Source organism: Phodopus roborovskii, unplaced genomic scaffold (assembly GCF_943737965.1).
Source record: "Phodopus roborovskii unplaced genomic scaffold, PHOROB, whole genome shotgun sequence".
Lineage (NCBI taxonomy): Eukaryota > Metazoa > Chordata > Mammalia > Rodentia > Cricetidae > Phodopus > Phodopus roborovskii.
Window position 1 is genome coordinate 6,096,520 of NW_026126416.1, and position 26,118 is coordinate 6,122,637.

Sequence of the window (26,118 nt, forward strand, 5' to 3'; positions counted from 1 at the left end):
TGATCACTTCCTTTACTGAGTGTAATGACGGGTGTCAATGTCTCATGAAAAGAAAACAACCAGAAACAGCCCAAATGAAAGGTAATTATAGAAATTTTGCCAAGGAAAATCTTCAAAGGGAAGAGTAGAACTGAATGTTCCTGGATCCCTGAAATATCCCCCTTTCATTGGGAATACTGATCAATGACCCTACATGGACATTTCCTGGTAAGACCACAAGAGAAAGATATTCAGGGAAAAAAGAGTTCATCTTGAAAGTTATAGGTATTTGAAGACCAGTGAATAAAGAGAATGACAAACCTAGGAGAGCAGAGAAGCTGATTGGATAGGATCTGTGGAGCAAACTAGAGTTAAGTAAGGCCTGAAATTGTGAAAGTTTGAGAATAAGAGGCAAGATAGAGGTTATAATGACTGGGGGAGGATGCTACTGGTGTGAACCAGAATGGGACAGAAAAGGAACAAGACTTGAGGTATAGTTGGGGCAGTATGAAAACAGAGGACTTGTAGAAGGGAGGAACAGGAAAAGGAGGGGCAAGCATGATAGATCATGGGACACTGGCATTGAGCCCACACAGGGTAAGAGTGTAGTATAAAAGAGCAGCTTATTTCCACACTGTACTTACTGTCTCATCCAGACTCACTTCAGCTACAAATAACATCTTGGCTCCACTTCCAAGTCTAGAGAAACTATGGCTTGTCTGCTACATGCTCCACTACTCCTGCTCACCACTCTCATGGTGGTTGGGAACCTGAGCCTAAACCCTGTGCTGGGTCACACACTCCTGGGTGGCATAGAGGAATCCAGTATGCAAGAGAAGGGGGCTCCAGAAGCACTGGCATATGCTGTGGGCAAGTACAATGAAAACAACAATGACTTGTATCTGAGCCATGTTGTGGAAGTGAAGAGAGTCCGAAAGCAGGTATGTGACACTTGAAGTGAAAGAACTGGAATTTATCACTTACAGAGCCATACATCTTGCCTTAGTCCAGCACTGAGTCCTCACTTCTGCTATACTCATAGGTTTAGTTCACTGTAATTTGTCACCATGGATCCGAGGTGAGCCTAATGGCAATGTTCACAAGTCAGTGCCTCACATTAAAATTTATCCTAAGATTTGATGTTATCTGGAACCTCTTGTAGATGTCATTTTTCCCAATTCAAATGTCATCTTTTAGGCTGTTTTAAGCCTTATGGATATGCCGCAAATATGGGTGTGTGTGCTAAACTTCCTGTCCATATCCTGAAAGATGCTACAAAGCAGAGTTCTCTACTATGATGAACATCCTGTCGTTAGTCTTCAGGAACCTGGAATCAGTGTCAACATATAATTATGTGGTCATGAAAAAGGATAAAATATATCACAACTCTCTTCTCTCTAAGATAATTTTTTATGTCTCATTTAATTCATACTCTGTCTATGGAAAAACAAGTACATCCAAATTTGTAGCTTACAGGTTCCCTATCAATCCATTGTCTCTCCTCCTATTACACTTTACTGGGTTAGCTTTGGCTTTGTTTTTCTCTCAAGGCCATGCATATAAAGGTGAGTGGTTTTCTAAATATTCTGAAAGCAAAGTGTTTAGTGTAATTTTTCCCAGATTTTTTAATATGACCTTTTCTTTTCAAATTTGACTTCTTATTGATTCTTTGTATATTTCTCATCATGCATCTTGGTCCAACTCATCTTCTAGTCCTTTCCCATCCACCCTCTATCCTTGTGAACCTCCTCCACCCCTTTTAAAGGAAAGTATGCTGTGATGGCTCCTCTATATTTTCAATGTCTGTTAAGTGAGAAATTGGTATTTTAATATTAAGGAAACAACCATTGCTGGGTGGTGGTTCAAAAATCTTTAATCTCAGCACTCATGAGGCAGAAGCATGTAGACCTCTGTTAGTTCAAGGCCAGCCTGGTCTACAGTGCAAATTTCCAGTACAGGCAGGACTGTTACACAGAACAACCTGTCTCAAAAAAAAAAAAAAAAACAAAACAAAAAAGAGGGATAGAAATCCATCCTTTAAGTTGTGTGATGACTTTTCCAGATATAAATATATCATGAGGATCATGAGAGTGCTCTGACCTATTAAATAGATTTTTTTGGTTTTTCATAACAGATTTTCTCTGTATTGCTTTGGAGGCTGTCCTGGAACTAGTTCTGTAGACCAGGCTGTCCTCGAAATAAAAGAGGTCCACCTGCCACTGCATCCCAGATGCTGGAACTAAAGGCATGTGCCACCAACACCACCTTAGACATGATGCTATTAATGAGTGGCAATAAGGGGTAAACAGAAAGCTTATTTGAAGTGGTCCATCTTTCTTTGGTTCCTTCTATGTCCTGTACTCAGCTTCCTTTCAAACTTTTAGCATCATATTTCTAGTGATGAACCAGAAACTTTGAACCTCAGACCAATACATAAAAACAAATCCTCACTAGACCTTCTTACTTCAGATATTTTGTGAGTATTCAGTAACCAAATAGAGAATCTTAGAGGATCACATACCATTGGATGGTACAAATCTCATTTTCATGAGGTGAAATCTAATATTAGAGGAATCTTGGATTCATTTCTGGGTTCAGGGTGTTCTAAAATCCTCATTTTCTCCCACTGTCTACTTCTCCACAATACTGAAAAAATCAAGCCTGAGCTTCCCTATAAGAAAAAAGAGTTAAATGTACTTAATTTAAAGTCTAAGTCACACTGGAGAGTTCCATACTCAAAAGATATTTCTATTAACAGTCACACTGAATGTGTTGACAATACAGTATTGTCATCTTTTGTATTGAAACATTCTTTAGTGAAACATCCCATGTCCTCCTGTCCACATAAGGATAAATCTGAATAAAAGTAAGCAAAATATTCTTTTTATGAATGGGATCCAGGTACACTTTAATCATGAGGTACCACCATTCATGCACTGTACCAAATTGAGTCCTTCTGACTTCTGTCCTGCAACAGTGAAGGAAGATATTATTCTGTATATGTTTCTGTTATTGTTTGAAGAATAAAATACTGATTGACCAGGCAGGAAGATAAGTGGGACTAGGAGATGAGGAGAGTTCTGGGAAGTGTAGGCAGAAAGGAGTCATCATGTGAGCCCAGGAAGAGAGGACATGAGTCAGGTATTCTCTGGTAAGATAAGATGCATAGATTAGTAGTTATGAGTTGATAATAAAGACAGAGCAAGCCAATAAGAAGCCCATTCCACCGGCTAACAGTTTCATATTAATATAGCATCTGTTGGATTATTTGGTGCCCTCAAGTGTGATAGGACCCTGCTGGGACAAAGAATCATACATTACACAGTTGAGTTAGTACTGTCCTATAGTCCTAATTAAACACTTGTGCTCAAAGAAGTCCTGTATTATTGAACACAACACTGTTGTTTGGCTCCATCCTAGTTGACTTCTCAGAGGTGCCTACTCTTCCCAAGTACTTTGGAAGTTCTTAATTCTGTGTCCTGTCTCATTTATTAGCAACATCAAACACTTGGGAAACTTTTTCAGAAGAAAACAAGATACGAGAACTAGGTAAAATTGCCCCACTTGGCAGGCTGTCTTGGTTGCTGTGTTCATGATATTGGTGGTAGGTCATGAATGCAGGCATCTATGAATCTCCACCAAACCCACTGATACTACAATGTATAAGAGATGCACATGAAGATCAGTCTACTGTTGAACATGAATCATCGGTTTTTCTTTATAGGTTGTGGCTGGAGAGAAATTCTTTTTTGATGTGATCCTAGGCATAACCACATGTAAGAAGGCCCAGGCTGACTCGACCAGCTGTCCCTTAAATGATCAGGCTGAGGTATGAACATAGCAACCTGACCTATTGTGCACTCAATAGTGTTTACAATCATGTTAGTTTATCAAAACACTAATCATATCATGTCTATGAATGTGCAAAAAATGTGTGAATATATTAAATAAGTGTATGTATGTGTGTGTGTGTGTGTGTGTGTGTGTGTTTATGTGTACATGTGTGGGGGGAGGTATTTGTACATTAAATTATGGGAGAGAATTTTTGCTCATACTAGGGCAAACTTGGAAAAGTACATATGTAACACAGTGGTGTTTTGAGGAGTGAATGTATTTGTATGTGTGAAGAGAGTGTGGATATTTGTGAATAACTAGGTGGATTATTAAGAGTATATATAGCCAAGGAGTTTATGGTATACATGTATACATTGAAATTTTGAGTTGTTCCTTGGGTTGAAATATGCGATAGGAGCTCTGAAAGGATCCCTGAATACTTTGGTTGTGTTTCCTGCTGGACAGGAGCAGACAGCCTTAGGTTTCCTCGATAGTAAAAGCTCTATACATTCCTAAGCTGAACTCCTGTACAGATGCCCCTGAAATGAAGTTAGCCCTTCAGTGCTTCCCCTTTCGCCCAATGCCATCAATTCCCATAACAGAAGTGTTCTTGAGCTACACTGGCTCTGTACATCATTGCAGTTTCTCATCATGATGCCATCCCCTGCCTTGTACTTCTCAAAACCTTTCCCCCCAAATCCTATATTTATATTGCTGCCCCTAGTGTTTGTGGTGAAGGGTGGGGGAACTTACTGAATATGACCCTCTTTCTTGACCCTCAAGATCCTGTCATGAGTCATGGTCTACTCCTTAAAGTCCTGTTTTGAAAAAGAGATGTGAAATTCTGTGAGTCTAAGCTGTACACATATTCCTTATGCTAGATGAACAGCATTGTGTTTTAGATCAGAAGATATTTGCTGATTTGGGCTGAGTGCCATTGGTTTTGACAGGGGTTTTATGTTGTACCTTACCTGTATCATCCCACTTACCTCTAACCTTTCTGGCTGTAAAATTTCCCCTTACTCTTAAAGAGTACTGATCAACCTACTTTCTTCACCTTTGCAGAGAGAATTGTGCTCTTTTGAGGTCTATTTTGTGCCATGGGAGAACAAGATGTCCCTGACGTCTTCCACCTGTCACAAAATCTGAGATACTTCCTGGCTGTACTGTACAGATTGCATTCTACTCTGGAAGTTCTTCATCACTCTCATGGATGATCTTGCTTTTAGGGATGTAACTCAGATTACCTTCACCAAGTTCCATACTAGAGTAGCCTGCTTGAGGTAGGCTCTCCTACTCCAGTAGATGCCCTAGTTCTTTTCCTTTCTCTTCAAATGGTACATTGCATTGTTCATTTATACTTGCTCACCCCTTGTTCAATAAAAAAACCTCTCACTAGCTCCTTTTGGGTAGCCTTTCCTGTCTCAGAATATTTAGAGTGGTAGGATAACAAAGTGGATAATAGGGTTCCTACACATATGCCAAAATGTTCAAGATCTTCTCCCAGTGTAATTAAGTGTAGGGAGTAACTAGAAGTCAATTACACTAACACAATGGTCACTAGCACAGGGTTGTTGGGGGAGGAGTGTTGATGTCCCAGGACCAAAGCTGCTCTCATAAAGCAGATTCAGACATTATGATATGTGTCTTGGCTATGAAAAATAGTGGTAAAATACCTTCAAAAACACAAGTCACCTAATGTCAGTGGTCTTCTACTCTCCTCAGGTTCCCAAGGAATGCATGTGATAAAGCATAGATTCTACTTCTACCAGGAATTGTTTACTACACTGTAAAAGGCAGAGACTAAGAGTGTGTTTGTTCATGGGCACATGCATGTATGTGTGTTACTCATTAGCAAAACAGTAAACAAAATCCAAAAGGGTGAAATAATTCAGATACTTGAAATGTCACACAAACACATAATTTCCAGGCTCATGTAAATTTATGGGAAAGACACATGACAGGATTATAACAGGCCTTTTATAATCTGGTGTAACACTAGAGATTATGGGCAGGTTTATTTTGAAGATGTCTGCTAATCACAAATGGATTCTCACAACATCAAACTAAAATAAACTAGGGCAGAATTATAATGAATGGGTTCTTTATATAACCATGTTTCTGGACTAGAGGTACATCTTACTGTCTATTGCGGTAAATAAGGATCAGGATAAACAAATAGGCTGAATAGATGTTTATTCAGGGAGAAATAACTTACAACCTAGACAGATGAACACCAGGAAATTCAACCCGATCCTCTCCTGTCCAAGTCACGCCAGCAAGAGAGAGCGCCTTCCTGGCCCCCTCCGACCTCCTTCCTCAGGTCACCTCCGCCCCTCGCTCCACCCCCCAATAGGCGTGGTCAGTGCTACAGAAGGACTACCTCACTACAATTCCCCTTTTAGTCTAAAGAAAAGATTTAGGCTTAATACAAAACTATACACAAAACAGTGAATAACAAGTGTGCTCTAAGAAAAGGAAAATCGAGAACAAAATGACCTACAACTGTCTCTGAATTGTATACCACAGTACTAAATACATGTCCTCTCAGACTTTATCCAGTATTAATATACTAGCAGCTTAGGGTGAAAGTACTGAAGCTCTCTATTTCTCTCCAGTTGTACTGCACAGTCAAATGCCGTCCATAACTAAGCACATGTTTTAGGAAGCTGTCTTGAGCCAATTTGCCTGAAAACTTAAGGTGAAATTATGGAAGGGCCCCACCAATAAAGTTTGCTGTCCATGTCCCATCCTATGAGAGTGCACCTCAGGAAAAGTTAAACCTCCATCCAAGGGTCTCATTTATTCCCAAAAAGGAAAAAGAATGCCTCATATTTCACCCTTACCTGGAATGCAGAAAAGTAAATCACATTCGAGAAGACATGAGCTGTCAAGAGCTCAATCTTTGCTTATCCCTCTGCATGGAGTAATTAGGGGTGCCTCCTCATATTTTAAGGGAAGAGCATATGACAGAAGATATTTCATAATAACTGTCCTCTGTATTCAACTTGAATGCTAGGAAGTGCTAAATAATGTCTGCATGGCCTCTCAGGAACATATCAGTGTACTGAGAGTTAGACACCATAGCTCTTTCAAGGAATTATGAATTCAGGTAGTCATTTCCTCTTAACATGGACTAACCAAATTGATAGCAAGACATTTCTTACTGCTGTGGTGATCTTATTCCACATACACTGAGGAACAACTGTTGCATATGTATAGCAGAATCACAAGCTATTGACAAAATAGCTTAACCACAAAATAGTTTAACCAGAATCTGAGAATCCAAATTTCACTGCAAGCACACCTTTTCAGAAGAAATCTATAAGGAATATCTTTTGGCTACACAAAAATGAATTTACTCTAATATTTTAAAGTTGCTATACTATTTAACAATCAGCATTATTTAGAAGTTGGAAGTCTCTTGAGAGATTTAAAACAGTCATTTAACTATATTTTCCTATAGATATTAAAATGAAATAAATACTTCCAATATTAAGGAAATGGATGGATGGAACATGAAGAAACCATCCTGAATGAGGTAACCCAGTCACAAAAAGAGGAACATGGCATGTACTCACTCACATATGGATTTTAGACATATAGCAAAGTATCAACAGCCTATAATTCACACTGCCAGAGAAACTAGATTACAAGAAGGATTTTAAGATATTCATACAAGGTTCCTCACAGAAGAGGAAAGGAACAAGATCTGCTGAGCATATTGGAAGTGTGGGGGCAGTGAGTGGAGAGGGGACTAGGAGAAAGAAAAGATGAGGAGAGGAAAGCATGTGGACTAGGAAGATTGAGTCAGACAAGGAATAGATGAAAGAGAGAGAGAGAGAGAGAGAGAGAGAGAGAATGAGAACATAAAAGAGGGAGCCATTATAAGTATGAAGAGAAATCTGACTCTAGAGAAATGTCCAGAGGCCTACAAGACTGACCCCAACTAACCATTTGAGCAACAGTTGAGAGGCTACAATAGTGCCCTTACCTGATAATGAGATTGATGACTAACTTTCCTACCATCATAGAGCCCTCATCTAGTAGCTGTTTGAAACATAAGCATATCTAAACACTGAGCCTAACTGGAATCCAGAATCTCTGTAGACGGAGAACAAGGCCAAGCTACAGAAACACACAGACAGCTGATCTGAACAAGGATGAGCTAATGTGCCCCGGACTTATAGCTGGGAAAACAGCAGCAAACCAACTCAAACCCCCTGAACATGGGTCTCAGTTTGAAGGCCTGGGCAGTCTTAGGGACTTCTGACAGTGGAACCAGGATGTATCCCTGATGCACAAAAGGACTTTGGGAACACATTCCCCATGGAGTGATACTCCCTTAACCTAGAGGCAGGAGGGAGGGCCTAGTCTCTAGTCCAAATGACTTGACAGATTTTGTTAACACCTCCTGGAAGGCATCACCCTCCCTGTGGAGTAGATGTGGGTAATGTGGTGGGGCTGTTGTTGGGGGCATGGGAGGGAGGGATGGAGAGGAAAAATGTGATCAATATGTAAAACAAGAAGAAAATAAAGAAAAGACTTACTACTAATAACCATGTCACAGGCTCAACATTATGCTATAATATTGTTTATATGCTAAAGAGAATAGTTCATTGCTTCTTAATTTAGCCTCATGCACGTTCTTAGGACATAGGCATAAAACAGACAGTTTCATTCTCAAAATACCACTGGAATGATCACTAGCCCTACTGTTAATATTATTCAACTCTAAAACCTTTTAAGCTGAGATTCTTCAGTTTACATTATTCTCAGCACTACTATCCTTCAGGTTCTGTAAGGGGCAATGCTAACCTGTCAGCCCCACAACCTAAACACAGACAATAAACTGGAATGCTGGGACTGTGGTTCTAGAGATAATGAGCCACATAACTTCACTTCCTAAAATTAGTTTGTTTGGTCCAATTGCACTGGATGCACTTGCCTCATGTAGGCATAACGTATGTAGGCATAAAAGTATGTCAGGATGTATGCTTGCACTGATTAGATATAGGAAGCAAGTACATTACATACACAGGCAGGAAGTATGTCATGATATTGTTGCCCCTTTTATTGGACTTACTGTTAAAACTTAGTCTTATGAGTTTGCCTTTTAAAGCTTCTGCAAAATATTACCTGTTGCAGTTTTATGGTATCTCTGGAGTTGCCATGGTCAGGGTCCATCATCCTTTAATTAAAGCTTGCTTTAAATTTTGCTCCCAAATTATTAGAGTGCTCTTATTCTAGACCAGTGTGATTAACAAGAATGGCCTGGTAAATTCTTCTTAGAATATCCAAACACTTTTGTATCTCAAAATTCCAATATCTTTCATGTTCTTCTGAAAACCTGTATGGTCATGTTCTTCACAGCAATACCTTACTCCTGGTATTAACTTCTCTATCAATTTTTTTCAGTTGTTGTGATAAAACACCATGACCCAATTTGATTCATAGAATTGTGTATTGGGTTTAGACTTTAAGATAGGCTAGAGTCTACTGTAGAAGGAACATATGACTTCAAACAGCAGGCATGGCATCAAGATTTAGAAGCTGAGAAATGTTACCTTCTACTCAAGTAAAACAGAAAGAGTGAATTCAAAACAGAAAGAGCAAAAAATATTAAACTCCACTCTCTATGGCATACTTCTTTCAGCAATGCTATATATCTTCCCCAAACAGTGCCAATAACTTGGGTCCACATAATTCAAAAATGTCTTTAGGTGTACATTTCTTATTTAAACCACTATATGAAATCCACTCAACATCTCATGCAACAGATAATTATTAACCCTTAATGACACTGAACTCCAGTTAGTACATACATTTGAACCAATTTGGAGATTTAGATTGTACATGAGAAATATACGTCTAAACATATCTCTTCCTTATACTATCAACTGAGATAAATACATATGTTTAGTCATAATTTAAATTTATCAGGAATAAATCAATAATAAGGGAGAAAAGATTTTGTTAACTGAGAAGAAGATGGAAGAAAATAGTCCACTCTATCTATAAAACTGATTCCTGGCCAAAGTAGAAGAAAATAGAGCCTCAAAAATATGTCTTCAAGTTCCGTTATAGCTTCTGAAGAATTAATTACAAAAAGAAATAAAACAAGGTTGAAACTTGGAGAGGGAGAAAGTAGTAGAGCAAAGCCAAGAACTTTGTTGTGGGCAGTAAAGTCAAGTGATATGGATCTGGGCACTGGGATGTGAAGAATGAATATGAGCACAGAATTTATTGGAAACTCCTGGCTTTCTCTACCCATATCTTGTCTAACACTCCCATGGAGGTAAGGCACTAGAAAATTTTTCTCTGAGAATCTAGGCAGTTCAGTATAAATGCTGAAAATGCAATGCTAGTGATATTAATGTTAGAGATCCACAAAGAACCAGGATAGTCCAGTGACTGTCAAGTAACAGTTGACAGACACCATTCCACCCTAAGCTCCCAGATACTTACTTCCTACTTAAGAAGAACACAGAAGTGGAGGGCCAAATTATGTAGTTAATAAAATTCTTGCTTTAATAGCATGAAGATCGACACTAGACCCACCTATTCACAAAGAACCACCCTGAATCACCCTCTGCCTGATCTCTGACCTAAACTACCTGTCCTCTGCCAGAGCTCTAGACCTGGGCCAGAGATCCCCCTCTAACCCCACAGGACCATCCTGAGTCCCTGCCTGCTGAATTTTGACCCCCAACGCCAACCCTCAACTGGAGCCTGCCCTTTGACCCTATTACCAGGACCCAAACTGAGGAGAGACCTTGTAGAGAGCTTGGACCACCCAGAGCTACATACATTGAACTTCTGACCCACCTAAGCCCACTGGGGGAGTAGGATGGAGAGAAAGAGATCTTACCTGCACCCACTGGAAGAAGCAATGGGAAGACAGCAATACAAGAACAGACCTAACAAAAGAAAGGCAACCATGACACCACCAGAATCCAGGGACTCTACAACAATTAGACCTGAACACCCCAAAGCAGATGAAGCAGAAGAGAACAACTTAAAAAATATAATCATAAAAAGGATAGAGGCCTTCAAAGACAATGTGAGAAAAATCACTTAAAGAAATGAAAGAATAAGCAAAAAAAAATTGGAAGAAAGAGAAGAAAAGACAAAGCAAACATGGAATAAATGAACAAATATCTTAAAATAAGGAAAGCAAAGGAAATCAATAAATCAGATGAAGGACGCAGGTCAAGACTTGAAAAATGAAATAGGGACAATGAAGAAAACACAAACTGAGGGAATGTTGAAAACAGAAAAACTTGGCAAATGACCGTAAACTACAGAGGCAAGTACAGCCAAAAGAATACAAGAGATGGAAGAGAGAGTCTCAGGAACTGAAGACAAACTAGAGGAAATAGGTTCATCGATCAAAAAGAATCTTAAATCCAACAAATCCTTAACACAATATCTCCAGGAAATGTGGGACACCATGAAAAGGCCAAACCTAATAATAATAGGCATAGAAGAAGACTAAGTAGTGCAGCTCAAAGGTGCAGAAAACATATTCAACAAAATCACTGAAGAATACTTTCCTAGTCTGAAGAAGGATATGCCCATGAAAGTAAAGGAAGCATACTGGACAACAAATAGACTGGACCAAAGAAAAAAGACCCCTCAAAACATAATAATCAAAACTCCTAACATACAGAATAAAGAAAGAAATTAAGAGCAGCAAAGGAAAAGGCCAGGTAACATATAAAGGCAGACATCAAAATTGCACCTGAATTCTCCATGGAAATTCTCAAGGCCAGAAGAGCCTGAAAAGACATTCTACAAGTACAAATAGTCCACAGATGCCTGCCAGGGCTACTATACCCAGCAAAACTCTCAATCACTATTGATGGAGAAAAAAAGATATTTAATGACAAAGTCAGATTTTCACAATATGTATCTACAAATCAATCCCTACAGAAAATATTTGAATGAAAAAACCAAACCAAGGTTGTTAAATATGGTCACAAAACAATAGAGAATAGATAAGCCCACTTCGTCAGAACCTAAGGTAAAGCAGGATTAAATATATTCACAATACCATCACCAACAACAAATCTAAAACAAACAAGTATTTACAATCAATGTTCCTTACATTCCCTCAACATTAATGGTCTTAATTCGCCTATAAAAATTCACAGGCTAACAGAATGGATATGAGGGCAGAATCCATCCTTCGGCTGCATACAAGAAACACATCCATGCTTCAAAACAGACATTACTTCAGGGTAAAGGGTTGGGAAAAGAACTTCGAATCAAATGGACCCAAGAAGCAAGCAGGTGTAGCTATCCTAATATCTAACCAGTTAGACTTCAAGCTAAAATCAATCAAAAGACATGAAGACACTTGTTTCATAATCATCACAGGAGAAGTCCATCAGCACAATGTCTCAATTCTCAATGTCTATGCCCCAAATACAAAGGCACCCACATTCATGAAAGAAATGCTACTAAAACTCAAAGCCCACATAACACCTCACACACTCATAGGGGGAGACTTCAACACCCCACTCTCACCACTAAACCAGTCAGAAACTTAACAAAGAAACAAAAGAACTAACAGAAGTTATGTCTCAAATGGGTTTAATAGACATCTATAGAACATTCCATCCAAACACAAAAGAATATACCTTCTTTTCTGGTCCACATGGAACCTTCTCTAAAATCAACCACAAAGTAGGTAACATAACAAACTTCAACAGATTATAAAAAAAAAATGGAATAGTCTCCTGTATCTTATCAGACTACCATGCTTTAAAGTTGGAATTCAACAACAACACAAATCGCAGAAAACTTACAAACTCTTGGAAACTGAACAATGCACAATAGCTCCATAACTGGCTCAAAGAAGACTTACAGAAAGAAATTAAGGACTTTGGAAAATTCAACAAGAATGAGGACACAACATACCCGAACTTATGGGACACATTGAAAGTAGTGGTACAAGTGAAGTTTATTGCACTAAGTGCCCATATGAAGAAAGCAGAGGATAGTCACATTAGAGAATTAATAGCACAACTGAAAGCCTTATAACATAAACAAGCAAACTTACCCTGGAGGAGGAGACACCAGGAAATAATCAATTGCAGGGCTTAAATCAATAAAATAGACACCAGGAAAACAATACAAAAAAATCGATGCAACAGAGAGTTGGCTTTTCAAGAAACTCAACAAGATAGGCAAACCTCTATCCAAACTAATGAGAAAGCAGAGAGAGAACATGCAAATTAACAAAATCAGAAATGAAAAGGTAGACATAACAATAGACACTGAGGAAATCCAGACAATTTTCAGGTCATCCTTTGAAAACCTGTACTTCACAAAATCTGAGAATTCAAAGGAAATGGACAAATTTCTGGATAACTATCACTTACCAAAGTCAAACCAAGAATGAACAAGCAACTTAAATTAACCTATAACACCTAATGAAATCGATTTAGTCATCAAAAGCCTTCTAAACAAAAAAAGCCCAAGGCCAGATGGCTGCAGAGAAGAATTTTACTAGAATTTCAAGGAAGCGCTAATACCAATATTCATCAAAATGTTCCACATAATAGAAACAGAAGGTGCCTTACCATACTTTTTTTATGAGGCCACAATCACGTAGGTATCCAAGTCTCATAAGTCACAACTAAGAAAGAAAACAACAGAACAATATCCTTTATGAGCATTGATGCAAAAATCCTTAATAAAATACTGACAAACTGAATTCAATAATACATCAGAGAAATCATCCACCATGATCAAGTAGGTTTCATCCCTGGATTGCAGGGATGGTTCAACATACAAAAATCTATCAACATAATCCACCATCTAAAAATCTTAAAAAGAAAAACCACATGATCATCTATCTCACTAGATGCTGAAAAGGCTTTGACATAATTCAACACCCTTTCTTGATAAAGTCTTGAAGAGATCAGGGATAATAGGAAAATACCTAAACATAATATAAGCAATATACTTTAAACCAACAGCCAACATAAAACTGAGTGGAGAGAAGTTTAAGGCGATTTCCTCTAAAATCAGGAACAAGACAAGGCTTCCCTCTCTTTCCCTATCTCTTCATTATTGTACTGGAAGTTCTAGCTAAAGCAATAAGACAACAAATGGAGATTAGGGGGATACAAATTGGAAAGGAAAAAGTCAAACTTTATTTGCAGATGATATGATAGTTTACATAAGCAACACATAAAACTCTTCCAAGGAACTCCTACAGCTGTTAAACACATTCAGCAAACTAGCAGGATACAAGATACATTAAAAAAAAATCAGTAGCCCTACTATATTCAAATGACAAAGGGTCTGAGAAAGAAATCAGAGAAAAATCACCCATTACAACAGCCACAAACAATGTAAAGCATCTTGGGTAACACCAAACAAGTGAAAGACCTGTATAATAAGAACTTTGTGAAAGAAATTCAAGAAGATACCAGAAAATGAAAAGATCTCCCATGCTCTTGGATAGGCAGTATAAACATGAAAAAATGGCAATCTTGTCCAATGCAATCTCTAGATTCAATGCAATCCCCATTAAAATCCCAGCACAATTATTCACTGAACTTGAAAGGATAATACTCAACTTTATATGGAAAAACAAAAAAAAATGCTTTGACTCCAAAATTTAACTTGAAGAACAAGTTACTGGGGAAAAGGATTTCTATATTTGTTTCCACAGAAAATGAAAAGATGTGGATTCCTTCCAGACTAATGTGGTTTGATCACGCCAGACCACCTGAAACAAGAGTACAAGCTGATCCTACATTCAAAACAGCTGGACAAAACAGCCCTACAGACTACAGCTAGGATATCTGAATCTTCTTTGAATCCCCCAAGACAGTGCCCCTTACCAGCAGGAAGTAGTTTGGAAAGAACGACGCCCAAATTCCCAAATATTGTGTATAAATGTTTGTTTTCATTTAATTGGACTTTGTTATATAAAATTAAATAAAAAAATATAAATAAAAAAAAAAGACCCAGGAAGGCTGAAACAACTCTGTACACTAAAGTAACCAGGAGGCATCACCATTCCCGACTTTAAGCTCCACTACAGAGCTATAGTCCTGATAATAGCCTAGTATTGACACAAAAATTGACAGGTAGACCAATGGAATCAAATTGAAAATCTGGACATTAACTCACACACCTATGCACAAGTGATTTTTGATAAATCAGCTAAAAGTATACAATGGGAGGAGAAAAGCATCTTCAACAAATGGTGCTGGCATGACAGAATGATGGTGTGTAGAAGACTGCAGGTGAGACCCATGTCTAACACCATGCACAAAACTCAAGTCCAAATAGATCAAAGAGCTCAACATAAATCCATCCACACTGCACCTCTTAAAAGAGAAAGTGGGATGTACCTTTGAACAAGTTGGTACAGGAGACCACTTCCTGAACATAACTCCAGTAGCACAGACACTGAGATCAACAATTAATAAATGGGACCGCCTCAAATTTAGAAGCTTCTGTAAGGCAAAGGACACAGTTGACAAGACCAAATGGCAGCCCAAAGACTAGGAAAAGAGCTTTCCCAATCCTACATGTAACAGAAGCCTGATCTCAAAAATGTACAAAGAACTCAGGGAACTAGTCAACAAAACACCAAATAGCCCTATTAAAAATGGGGTACAGAACTGAACAAAGAACTCTCAAAAAGGAAATCAAAAAGGCTGAAAGACACTTAAGAAAGTGCTCAACATCCTTATCTATCAGGGAAAGGCAAATCAAACAACTTTGAGATACCATGTTACTCCTACCAGAATGGCTAAAATGAAAAACACCAATGACAACTTATGATGGAGAGGATTTGGATAAAGGTGAACATTCCTCCACTGCAGGTGGGAGTGCAAACTTGTACAGCTCTTTTGGAGATCAGTATGGTGGTTCCTTAGGAAAATCAGAATCAGTCTACCACAGGACCCGGCAATCCCCCTCTTTGGCTTGTACCCATATGATCCATATCCATGCAACAAAGACATGTGCTCAACTATGTTCATAGCATCATTATTTGTAATAGCAAGAATCTGGAAGCAACCAAGAAATACCTCAACTGAAGAATGGATAAAGAAGATGTGGCACATTTACACAATGGAGGATTACTCTGTAGGAAAAAAAATGGAATTTTAAAATTCACAGGCAAATGGATGGAACTTGAAGAAACCATCCTCAATGAGGCAACCCAGCCCCACAATGAGGAACATGGTATGTACTTGCTCATATATTGAGTTTAGACATAAAACAAAGGATCGCCAGCATATAATTCACACAGCCAGAGAAACGAGGATACAAGGAAGTATTCTAAGTCATTCATATAAGGTCCCTCACAGAAGGGCAAAGCGATACGATCTCCAGAGCATATGGGGATTGGGTGGGCAGTGAATGGAGAGGGAACTAGGAAAAAGAGAAGGGGAGGAGAGGAAAGACTAGGACGATAGAGTTCGGTAGGAATAGATGTGAGAACAGAGAGAGAGAGAGAGAGAGAGAGAGAGAGAGAGAGAGAGAGAGAGAGAGAGAGAGAGAGAGAGCATAAAAGATGGATCCATTATAGGGTTGAAGAGAAAACTGAACTAGAGAAATGTCCGGAGACCTACAAGACTGACCCTAACTAATAATTTGAGTAACAGTGGAAAGGCTACCTACCATAAATGCCCTTTCCTGATAATGAGATCAACATATAACCTATCCACCATCATGGAGCTCTCATGTAGTAGTGGATGGAAACATAAGCAGACACCCACAGCTAAACACTGAGCTGAACTGGAATCAAGATGCAGAGAGTGTGGACAAGACCAGGCTGCAGAAACACATAGTCAGCTGACCTGAACAAGGAGGAGCTAATGGGATCCCAGACTTATATCCAAGAATCAAGCATGGGACTCACTCAGACCCCTTGAACATGGGTCTCAGCTAAAAGGCCTGAGCAGTCTGAGGGACCTCAGACAGTGGAACCAGGGTGAATTTCTAGTGCACAAAAGGACTTTGGGGGCACATCCCCCATGGAGGGATACTCCCTTAACATAGAAACAGGAGAGTAGTCCTAGTTCCTACTCCAAATGACTTGACAGATTTATATGACCCCTTCTGTAGGGCATCATCCTACATGTGGAGTATTGTGGTAGGAGGGTATGGTAGTCTGGGGGCCTGAGAGGGTTGGAGAGAGGGGGAGAGGGAGTAAGGGGGAAGGGAGAGGGAAATCAGGTCGATATGTAAAATAAAAAATAAATTATAAAAATATTTTAATAAAGGAAAAACAAAAGCAAACAAACAATAAAGCAGTCTCTGGTCTCAAACAGCCCAAGAAATCCTAACTCAAAAAAAAATTCTACAGTTTTTGGTTTTACTGGGAGTTATCATTCATGACTTCCTGATAGATTTCAAAAATGAAGGAAGAAGAGGTGTGGTAAGTGAAGTGTGGGCATTGCCATCTTCAACCACATGCCGTGTTTTTGAAGCCTTCTGTCATTGGTTACTGCAGAGAAACAAGGGCAGATATTTAGACTTCTTGTGGTCCTGTGAATCTAGTCAGAGATATCAAGTGTCCAAGCTCCAATGTTTAGAGTAGACACTGTACTGTTTGTTCTTAGAAGTCAGCAGTACCTCTGCTCAGGGTGAGATGGAGTGGATGAGCCTGAGATCTCAGGATCATCAGAGGCCCAAGGCTGCCATCTGGTGGTCACATTTGTGTTATTCCTGGTGCAGTTAATCTTGGGAACATTGTTTCTGAACTCAGAATTAGCTGAATTTCAGGGACTTAGAGATCACCTGTCTGTGGATACAGAGTATGCCCATCAGTGCTGGGTTACCACCCTTGTATGTCTCAAAGGACTTCAGAAAGAGGTACCAGGAAGTGTATGAGAGCAAAAAAAATGCTATGAAAGGTTGAAATTAATTAATTATATATTAATTTTAAGAACAAAATATTTAGTTTTTGTCCCGTGTACACATAAGACTAGCCACTAAAAACAATCAGAGTAAGTCCCATGAATTACCTTTGAACACTCAGCTATTGAAAATTTTTTTATTGAGGGAGGATCAGTGTTCTTTGGTTTACATCCACTGCTGAGATGAGCAGAACCTGTTGGTTTAGTTAATATCAGTGAACCAAAACAAAGAATAACAGACATGAACATAGGAGAGAGGATTGTGGTGAGAAGGAGGACAAAGGAAAAAAGTGGCAGGGAGGTAGAGAGTAAAGTGACAAATAGCTCTCCCCTACACACACGAAACTGTAAGAATATCATTAGTAACTATTTTTAGAAAAGAATTTTCAGTTATTTGCTGTCTGGAAGGGCTCTGTGCATGTGTCTTCAGATCTGATGCCTCAGAATAACCTTTGCTGGAGGTGTGGGGAGAGAAGTAATGCAAGAATTCTTTTCTTTTCTCTTAAAAGTTGTTAGGGCTGAATGTAAGCCATCCTTTCTGCAGTCCTGAACACTGTCCTGCACTCCACTGAAATTTAAAAAAAAAAAAGAACTTCAGATATACTTCCTATGCCAAGACCTTTACAAACTCATAGCTGCTTGCATTAGTAGGGAAAAAAGTCTGATTTTGGCTGACATGTAAAACATGGCTGGCATGTAATTCATAGGTTTGTGCTTAAGATCCAAATCCTTTATCCTTTCTATCTTGGAATGCATAGTAGACTTCTCAGTCATTGCACACCCCAGCTTTGTCCCTCTGCTTCTCCCTAAATGGACTCTTGTTCAGTAAATGTCATCTTAATTCTTATGCATTGAGACTGAGTTTTGTACTTGTTTCCTTCTAAACGCGCCCCCAAACTTTTGGCAAAGCTCATAATCTACTCATCAAATGCCCCAAGATCTTCCATTTACCATGTCCCACTGTCCTGCTTGGTTCAGGTCATCGTGGCCCCTAACCTGGAAAACTGCAATAGCTTCTGCTGTTCTCCATGATTGCATGATTTTCTGCATGCTTAGTGAATGTTCTCACCACCACAGATATCCTTAACTGTTAGTAATATGCAAGCTATCATACATCTTGTAAAGACTTCCAAGGGCCTAATGTTGTACTGTGAATGATTCAAATTCCAATTGGAGCATCTGTCATCTCGAATAAACTAATGGATTTTCATTCTCCCAGCTCAGTCTTCCTGACACCAGCAATCTGTCCAACTCTGACACTCCAGTCAGGAACCTTAGGAGGTAAAGTGCATTTCCCATCGAGGGTTTCCTTGTTTCCATAGCTGCTTTCTTCTTTTCATTGATTTGCTCAAATGTCACTCATTGTATTGATAGCCATGTGCCCAGATACTGTGTATTGTTTCTAATCCTTTGAGGACCACACTGTGCTTCTCTCATTCTCCATTATGAAGGCATGTGCTCATAACAGTCCTTGTAAAATAAAGACATAATATAAACCTCAGATATCACATTATATGATGAAGATTTCCTTTGGGAACAACTAAGTTTTTGTGGGTGAAGCCATCCTTAGTTAATGATGTCTTAATGGAAATCAAATGATATTGAGGATTGCAAATTCACTTATGAGTTGAAAGTGTCTATATAAGTCATTTATGTTCTAATAGGGTAAAGATATCTACATTTATGTGTCAGAGACTTTCACATTGTTGGCTATAAGGTAGCACTTGGGCATCTTACATCATCTTACTTCATAGTAGCAATTATGGCTCAGACTACACTCTGGTTATTGCAACTGTGTAACCTGAAGACATAGCTTCTCATATATATGTATATATATATATATATATATATATATATATATATATATATATATATATTATGTTGATTTGTATCTTCCCTGGAAGCTCATCTATCTGTGGACATGGATGCTTGGTGACAGGTGAGGTATTCTTATTGGCACACATCCTAGAGAGCTCATAGGTGCTAGATATCTCTAGGTTCTTAAATCATGGCCCCTGGTGCATGATTTGCAGTAGCTTTCAAATTACAATTCAGATGCAAATGTGAAATCCTTTAAAAAGAAGTTTTGGGTTACAGCCTTCTCAGGAAATTTTTGAGGGAGCCCTGCAGGATTTAATGTGTCAAGAATGCACAGGTCTTCAAATATAGCACCAGCACTGGCATCTTCACAATGCCATGGTTTTGTATCTAAAGTTTTCTTTTATTACCCTCAAGCCCTGCCCATCTGCAGTCAGTATGCTTTTCCTCACCAATATCTTGTTCCTTGAGGGTATCTGGTGTCTCTAAGATACCTCTTCATCTTCCACTCTTAGAAAGCTCATGGACTCCTCTGTGAGGTGGAGTGCTACATTTCTTTCCAGAATATCACACTGGAATCAGGTTCTCAAATTCCAGAGCTCCCTAAATCAGGATCCAGACTTTCAGGGCCCTTTGATCATGAACTCAAGCATTAGTTAAACATTTATCCAAGTTAAGACTCTTATGAATTGACTGAGGGACTTAGAAATCCTTTTGTGACTATCACCAGCAGACAGTGATGCTAAGGAAACTATTCCTATGGTTTCTTGCTTTTGTGATTTCACAGTTGTCATTGCACAACATCACTACCACACAGATCTGAGACTGATTTGACCTCCTTTTAACTTATATATAGTGAGCATTCAGTTTAGGCTACTCACATCAGTAAACCGGTACAATGCATATCATGAACTATCTTATACCTTCCTTTACTAAACAAAACAGAAAACATTTTAGTTAATATATATATATGTATATATATATATATATGTATATATATGTATGTATATATATATGTGTGTGTGTGTGTTTACTTAACCTTTTAAAATTAGATACATATTACATCCTTTGACAATTGTTCAAAAGATATTAGTATATTCCTGTGTGTATCATTAAGGCTTTTTAATATTCAAGCTTCAGTATAATCATGTACTTGAAAAACATCCATATATGTCAACACAAACAGAATCTTCTGAAATTCCTTCATAAGGCTTAAGCTAAGAAACTCAATGCTCTTAAGTGAGTTCCCTAGAAAAAATTCTCCAGACTTTACATTTAATAACATCTAATTTGATCCTTCATTACTGATGACATGGCAGTATATGTGAAATGTATGACTATGTGGTTTTTGTTGTTCTCTTGTTGCAGCTATTGCCTATGAAACACAAACACAAGACTCAGCACCCACGTGGAGTTTATTGAGAAAGGAAAGAGAAAAGGGGTAGCTGGTGGCCAACCTAAAGCAGGGGAGAGAAAGAGGAGAGAAAAAGAGCAAGGGAGAGAGAGAGCAAGAGAAAGAGAGAGAAAAGGAGCAAGAGAGAACAAGAGAGAGCAAGAAAAAGCAAGAAAGAGAAAGAGCAAGAGCAAGAGAGAGGTGTGCTTGAAGCACATGCTTTAAAAGGGAAACTTGCACATGAGTAACTCAGTCCCCTGGCAGCCAGGTAAAGCTTGAGCAGCCAGGTAAATCATGACATAGAGAAGAGATGGCCATGAGTATTCCACCCATCATCAGGGGGCAGAGTCAGCAGACTGCTGATTCCCAAGTTTTTGCATGCATTTGTGTCATCATAAGCAGTGTATGAATGCATAATTCATTCTTCTACTACCTGTTTGTCATTGTGTATGTGTATAAGATAGAGATAGTTTATGTATACGTTTGTGTGTGTTTGAGTGAGTATATGTGGTCATGTGTATGTATATGAGTAATTGGCTGTATAGTATCTGGGCACATGGCAAAGCTGAGACTTTTGGGACAGGGTATCTGAAGCCAGCCTCCATGTACCTTATGTTCCTTACACTGACAGTATCTTCATCACTGTGCTGAGGTTGCAAACAAAATCACAAGGGTGAGTATTTCAAGGGTTCTGTCCATTCAATTTGATGTTGCCTGATGGCTTAGTGTATATTGCTTTTATTATGTTTAGGTATGTTCCTGTTATCCCTGATTTCTCCAAGACCTTTATCATGAAAGGGCATTGGATTTGTCAAAGACTTTTTCAGCATCTAGTGAGATGATCATAGGGTTTTTCTTTTTCAGTTTACTTATATGGTGTATCACAGTGATTTTCATTTGCTGAACCATCCCTGCATCCCTGGGATAAAGCCTTCTTAATCATGGTGGATGATTTCTCTGATGTGTTCTTGGATTTGATTTGCCAGCATTTTTTGAGTGTTTTTGCATCAATGTTTGTAAGGAGTACGGTTTTTCTGCCTGCCGCCTGGTCTTGTCCCACCACCGCCCCAGCCCCAATTAATGCACAGAGACTCTGTATTTGATATAATTCTGTTGGCCCGTTACTAGTTTCTTATCGGCTAGCTCTGTCTTAATTATTAACCCATTTCTATGTATTTCCACGTGGTTTCACCTACCGGGGAGTGGGGCAGGTGTCTGGTCTCCCCGTCTCTCCATGCTGACTCCATTGTGTGGAACATTTTTTGGAGTGTTGGTAATTGTTCTTTGAATTCCTGGTAGAATTCTGCACCGAAGATGTCAAGCCCTGGGCTTTTTCTTTTTGGTTTGGGAAGCTTTTGAGTACTGCTTCTGTTTTATTTGTGGTTATAGGTTTATTTATATTGCTTATCTGTTCTTCGTTTAATTTTGGTAAGAGATATTTATTCAGAAATTTGCTCATATCCTTTGAATTTTCAAATTTTGTGGAGAACAGAAATTCAAAGTATGACCTGAAAATTCTCCGGATTTCCTCAGTGTCTGTTGTTATACCCTTGTTTTTCATTTCTGGTTTTGCTTATTTGCATGTTCTCTCTCTGCTTTTCAGTTAGTTTGGTAAAGGTTTGTTTATCTTGTTGATTTTCTTGAAGAACCAACTATTTTTTTTACATTGATTCTTTGTATTGTTTTATTTCTTTCTACTTTACTTATTTCAGCCCTCAATTGAATATTCCCTGGTGTCTATTCCTCCAGGGTTAGTTTGCTTCTATTTTTTTCTAGGGCTTTCAGTTGTGCTGTTACTTTGCTAATGTGACTATTCTTCATTTTTTTCATTTAGGTACTTAATGCAAGGAACTTTCCTCATAGCATGCTTTCAAAGTGTCCCATAAGTTTGGGCATGTTATATCTTCATTCTCGTTGAATTTTAGAAAACCTTCAATTTCTTTTTTCTTCCTTCACCCAGGAATGGTGTTATTACACATTTTTCAGTTTCCATGAGTTTGTAGGTTTTCTGCAATTTGTGTTGTTGAATTCCAACTTTAAAGTGTGGTGGTCTGATGAGATACAGTGGGCTATTCCAATTTCTTTTGTATCTGTTGAGTTTTACAATGTTGTCTAATATTTGGTTAATTTTAGAGAAGATTCCATGTGGAGCTGTGAAGAAGGTATATTCTTTTGTGTTTAGATGGAATATCATATAGATGTCTGTTAAACCAATTGGAAAATAACTTCTTTTTGTTATTTGTTTGTTTGTTTAGTTTTTTCTTAGTGGTTCTATCTAGTGGTGAAAGTGGGGTGTTGAATTCTCCCACTATGAGTGTGTAAGGCTTTATGTGAGATTTGAGTTTTAGTAATGTTTCTTTTCCATGAATGTGGCTTCCTTTGTATTTCAGGCATAGATATACAAAATTGAAACTTAGTGATGGATTTCTCCTCTGATTAATATGAAATGATCTTTTTCATCACTTTTGATTGATTTTTTTTGAAGTCTAAATGGTTAGATATTAGGATAGCCACACTTTCTTGCTTCTTGAGTCCATTTGATTGGAAAATCTTTTTCCAACCCTTTACCCTAAGGTAGTGCCTGTCTTTGAAGTTCAGATGTGTTTCTTGTATGCAGCAGAAGGATGGTTTCTGTCTTGGTGTCCATTCTGTTAGCCTGTGTCTTTTTATAGGCAAGTTAGGACTATTAATGTGGTAAAGTAAGGAGCATTATTAATTGTTCATTTTAGATTTCTTGTTGGCAGTGGCATAGTGAATCTATTTTGCCCGCTTTTTCTTTTAGGTTCTTGTAGAGTGGGATTGTCTATTGCCTATGTTTTTGTGAGTGAAGTTACCTTCCTTGGGTTGGAGTATTCCTTCCAGAATTTTCTTTTTTTTTTTATGCCTTGGACAATAAAAATTTTTCTTTATATACACAACTATAATAGATTTTTCTTTTTTCTTTATTTTTAAAGTGATTTTTTACATTTTATTTATTTATTTATTTTATATAACCAAGTCCATTTAAATGAAAACAAACATTCATAGACAATATTTGGGAATTTGGGCGTCGTTCTTTCCAAACTACTTCCTACTGGTAAGGGGCGCTGTCATGGGGGATTCAAAGAAGATTCAGATATCCTGGCAGTAGTCTGTAAGGCTGCTTAATCCAGGTGAATGTAGGATCACCTGGTACTCTGTTTCAGGTGGTCTGGCTTGATCAAACCAAAATAGTCTGGAAAGAATACACATCTTTTCATTTTCTGTGGAAACAAAAATAGAAATCCTTTCCCCAGTCTGTAGGCTGCTGTTTGGTCTTGTCTACTCGGTCCTTTGCCTTACAGAAGCTTCTAAGTTTGAAGAGGTCCCATTTATTAATTGTTGCTCTCAGTGTCTGTGCTCCTAGAGTTATGTTCAGGAAGTGTTCTCCTGTACCAATTTGTTCAAGGGTACCTCCTACTTTCTCTTCTAAGAGGTTCAATGCGGCTGGATTGATGTTGAGGTCTTTGATCCATTTGGACTTGAGTTTTGTGCATGGCGACAGACATGGGTCTATCTGCAGTCTTCTACACACCCTCATCCAATTGTGCCAGCACCATTTGTTGAAGATGCTGTCCTCGCCCCATTGTATAATTTTAGCTGTTTGGTCGAAAATCAGGGGTTCATAGCTGTGTGGGTTAATATCAGAATTTTCAATTTGATTCCATTGGTCTACCTGTCTATTTTTATGCCAATACCAGGCTGTTTTCAGAACTATAGCTCCATAGTAGAGCTTAAAGTCAGGAATGGTGATGCATGCTGAAGTTCTTTTATTGTATAGGGTTGTTTTGGCTATCCTGGGTGTTTTGTTTTTCCATATAAAGTTGATTATTATCCTTTCAAAGTCAGTGAAGAATTGTGGTGGGATTTTAATGGGGATTGCATTGAATCTGTGGATTGCTTTTGGCAAGATTGCCATTTTTACTATGTTTATCCTACCTATCCAAGAACATGGGAGATCTTTCCATTTTCTGGTATCTTCTTTAATTTCTTTCTTTATACTACAAAGTTCTTATTATATAGGTCTTTTACTTGTTTGGTAAGCATTACACCAAGATACTTTATGTTGCTTGTGGCTATTGTAAAGGGTGATGTTTCTCTGATTACTTTCTCTGTCTCTTTATCGTCTGAAAAAAGTAAGGCTACTGATTTTTTTGAGTTTATCTTGTATCCTGCTAGTTTGCTGAAGGTGTTTATCAGCTGTAGGAGTTCCCTGGTAGAGTTTATAGGGTTGCTTATGTAAACTATCATATCATCTGCAAATAGAGACAGTTTTACTTCTTCCTTTCCAATTTGGATCCCCTTGATCTCCTTTTGTTGTCTTATAGCTTTAGCTAGAACTTCCAGTATGATATTGAAGAGATATGCAGAGAGAGGGCAGCCTTGTCTTGTTCCTGATTTTAGAGGAACTGACTTAAGTTTCTCTCCATTCAGGTTGATGTTGGCAGTTGGTTTGCTGTATATTGCTCTTATTATGTTTAGGTATGTTCCTGTTATCGCTGACGTCTCCAAGACCTTTATCATGAGAGGGTGTTGAATTTTGTCGAAGGCTTTTTCTGCATCTAGGGGGATAATCATATGGTTTTTCTTTTTCTGTTTGTTTATATGGTGGATCACGTTGATAGATTTTTGAATATTAAACCATCCATGCATTCAAGGGATGAAGCCTACTTGGTCATGGTGGATGATTTCTCTGATGTATTCTTGAATTCGGTTTGCCAGTATTTTATTGAGTATTTTTGCATTGATGTTCATCAGGGATATTGGTCTGTAGTTTTCTTTCTTAGTTGTGTCTTTGTGAGGCTTGGGTACCAAGGTTATTGTGGCCTCATAAAAAGAGTTTGGCAATGAACCTTCTGTTTGTATCTTGTGGAACAGTTTGAGGAGTATTGGTATTAGGTCTTCCTTGAATGTCTGGTAGAATTCTGCATTGAATCCATCTGGCCCTGGACCTTTTTGGTTGGAAGGCTTTCAATGACTGCTTCTATTTCATTGCAGGTTATAGGTCTATTTAAGTTGTTTGTCTGTTCTTGATTTAATTTTGGTAAGTGATAGTTGTCCAGAAATTTGTCCATTTCCTTTGAATTTTCAATTTTTGTGGAATACAGATTTTCAAAGTATGACCTGAAAATTTCCTCTGTGTCTGATGTTATGTTTCCCTTTTCATTTCTGATTTTG

General features: G+C 38.3%; 1 protein-coding gene across 1 annotated transcript; it reads left to right on the forward strand.

Annotated features, from left to right (window-relative positions):
* Positions 1 to 689: 689 nt before the first annotated feature.
* Positions 690 to 4,962, forward strand: LOC127221193 (cystatin-S). The gene is made up of 3 exons (XM_051183112.1): positions 690 to 920; positions 3,704 to 3,808; positions 4,879 to 4,962. The coding sequence occupies exons 1-3, from the start codon at positions 690 to 692 to the stop codon at positions 4,960 to 4,962; spliced, it is 420 nt and encodes a 139-aa protein (XP_051039069.1).
* The last annotated feature ends 21,156 nt before the right edge of the window (positions 4,963 to 26,118 follow it).